The sequence below is a fragment of the Pyricularia oryzae genome, chromosome 7 (assembly GCF_000002495.2).
Source record: "Pyricularia oryzae 70-15 chromosome 7, whole genome shotgun sequence".
Classification (NCBI taxonomy): domain Eukaryota; kingdom Fungi; phylum Ascomycota; class Sordariomycetes; order Magnaporthales; family Pyriculariaceae; genus Pyricularia; species Pyricularia oryzae.
This window is the reverse complement of record NC_017854.1, coordinates 216-2,665: the sequence shown is the minus strand read 5'-3', so window position 1 is coordinate 2,665 and position 2,450 is coordinate 216. Positions and strand designations below refer to the sequence as shown.

Genomic DNA, 2,450 nt, shown 5'->3' with positions numbered 1-2,450 from the left:
GTGGCGTAAAGAACTCTGTGAACGGTCCCCCGCATATAGGGAATGGAAATTCCAATACACACCGAGAAAGGAGCCCGAGGAACTGCGTTTGCCAAGACCCCTACTGGGCCATTATTTGGCCATGAGGACCGGCCACGGCGATTTCAAAGCCTACCATGACCGTTTCAACCACCAGGATGCAAACACCTCGTGTGCCTGGTGCTGGAAGCGGACCTCCCCTGAACACCCGGTGCACTGCCGCTTTTCGCGGGCGGTGTGGAGAAACTGGCCGTGGCCTGACAACGACCGGCCGGTCGGGCCGCCAGACCGCGCCCAACGCCGCAAATTCTTCCAGACAAGCCTCGGGCAACCGACAAGCTTTCAGGCGTTTTCGATAGCCACCAACTACTTCAGCGCCCGCCCCAGAGCGGCCCGCCAGCGCCCCGCGCGCCACGAACGCACTTTACGCCTAGGGACACCGATCGTAAACGACTCGAACTCTGACGAGGAATAGACTTACTGCCTTTTCACCCACACTTCACGGCACAAGCCGTCAGACGAACCCTCCGTGCACCTTAGGCACGGGGTCGCGTCAGTGAACTAACCCCCTAAGCAGGACCGGGCCCGAACCCGGTCAGGCACGATCCGCCTCTGCCCTCCTTGTTTTCCCCCTGTGTAAATAAAGAAGATAGAACGCGCGCCGAGATACCCCTCGGGAGGTTGCTAACGGCCGGCTAACAAGCCGGGCCGAGCCCGGCGTTAACTAATACTACTACTACTACTACTATCTTTCTTCTGCAGCGTCAAGATTACTGTACACACTATAAGACGAGACAGTGGACAACAGGCAGCGACAACAAGGAGTATGACGGGAGAGAGAGCTGGACTTTCATGAGGAGGAGTACCGCGAGGAGGAGCGCCTATGCTGAGGGGTACCATGAAGAATACTGTGACAACGAGTAATGACAATGAAATTGAACAAATTTGGTTACGAAAATATCCCTGAACAAAGCGTTCCCTAACATTAGAGCTTATATCCCGATCGCGCCGATCGCGAGCGTCCAGTGACGAAGTTGTGTACCGGTTGGCCAGCAAAGGCCAACAACAGCTAGAAAGCATCGACTGTTGAGCAAATAAAAGATACACTTTGCGCTGCATTTCTTCAAAATGCTTCATCTACTGGTTGATCGTGGCACTGAAAGAAGCTTGTCATTGCTATTTCCCCGCCCGGAAAAGCCCATCCTCGGCCCCAGAGAAGGGATACGACCCTTTCCAGTAATCTCTTTGGAGCCGACAGCTCCCTGGGCTGCTACTAGGACTTGTTGGCATAACCACTTTCAGGTCTGGCCAGTGGCTGGGACAGGCAAAGGCGCATCTGTAGGCAAAGAAATAGTTAGAACGCCGTGCAAGCTTGTCTCAACGCGTTACTGTAGTTTGAGATTCATGGACTTACTGGTTATCTTCGATGGCTTCTCACCAACAGCACGCGGTCGGAAAGCGGGACTTGTGCACCAGGCGGAACTCGTTGGGATCTCACTACAGGTGGAGAACCAGAGGTTGCGGGACATTGGGTTAGCATCGTCGTTCTTTCTCTCGGGTTCGTCAAAGTTGACAAGCTGGCCATGGGCTCTAAGGTATTCCAATGTGTAAATAAAGAATACAAGAGAAAAGGAGCTTACAGAGACGTGAAACTCACCTGGTGGGTAGGGGTGTTCACAGTGGTTGCCTTTGTGGGCGTGTGGTCAATTCCGTGTGCAGAGCTGCTCGTCGAGCCATTGCCACTATTTGGAATAGAGGAAACAAGAAAAGCGACGGCCAAGATGGTAAAGGCCAGGAGAACCACAACGCAGGCGAACATGCGCCAGTTGTACAGTCCTCGCAAGGCTCGGCGATGCTGGTTGCTCAAAGGCATGATGATGGTATGACTTGTGGCTTGTGGCTACTCATCAATCGGAAGAAAGAGATGTTACGCGCGGATGTCCTCTGGCAAGCAGGGAAATGATCAAGACTGTTAGCTGAATGGACTGAAGCCGTAAGCGGGATACGAATGCTTTTTTTGTTGAAACATGGGCGATGCGGTCGGGACGTGGCTTTGGCGATTGAAGGTGACGGAATGCGTGCTTCGTAAAATCGTGGGTAGTGGATCGGGCTGGACTGGTCGTGCGGGAAGGTGGTTGAATGTGATTCTGAGGAGAGTGGGCGGGGAAGGATCAGAGGATTAGGTGGATATCAAATGAGGCCACTTGAGTGTTTACTGGAGGCGGGAAAGCTCGGTCCGACGCAATTTCTTTTGTTCAGGTGGGAGGAGAGGGAGACGGTCTTCTCTGCTCCGATTCTTTTCATGCTACTGCTCTGATCTGTGGCATACAATGTGACGGGGCTCTGAGCAGTGGAGACCCATACCGGGACCTTGCACCGACCCTCAGTTGCTGACCTAGCCATAGTTGGGAAGACCTAAACTCATGGGTCAG

The 2,450-nt window shown here is 53.6% G+C and overlaps 1 protein-coding gene across 1 annotated transcript; it reads right to left on the bottom strand.

Annotated features, from left to right (window-relative positions):
* Positions 1 to 1,316: 1,316 nt before the first annotated feature.
* MGG_14195 (uncharacterized protein) lies at positions 1,317 to 1,891 on the bottom strand (the record flags this gene model as incomplete). Its single annotated transcript, XM_003720410.1, has 3 exons — positions 1,317 to 1,354; positions 1,433 to 1,595; positions 1,676 to 1,891. 3 exons carry the CDS (start codon positions 1,889 to 1,891, stop codon positions 1,317 to 1,319), a joined length of 417 nt encoding a protein of 138 aa, XP_003720458.1.
* Between the last annotated feature and the right edge of the window lie 559 nt (positions 1,892 to 2,450).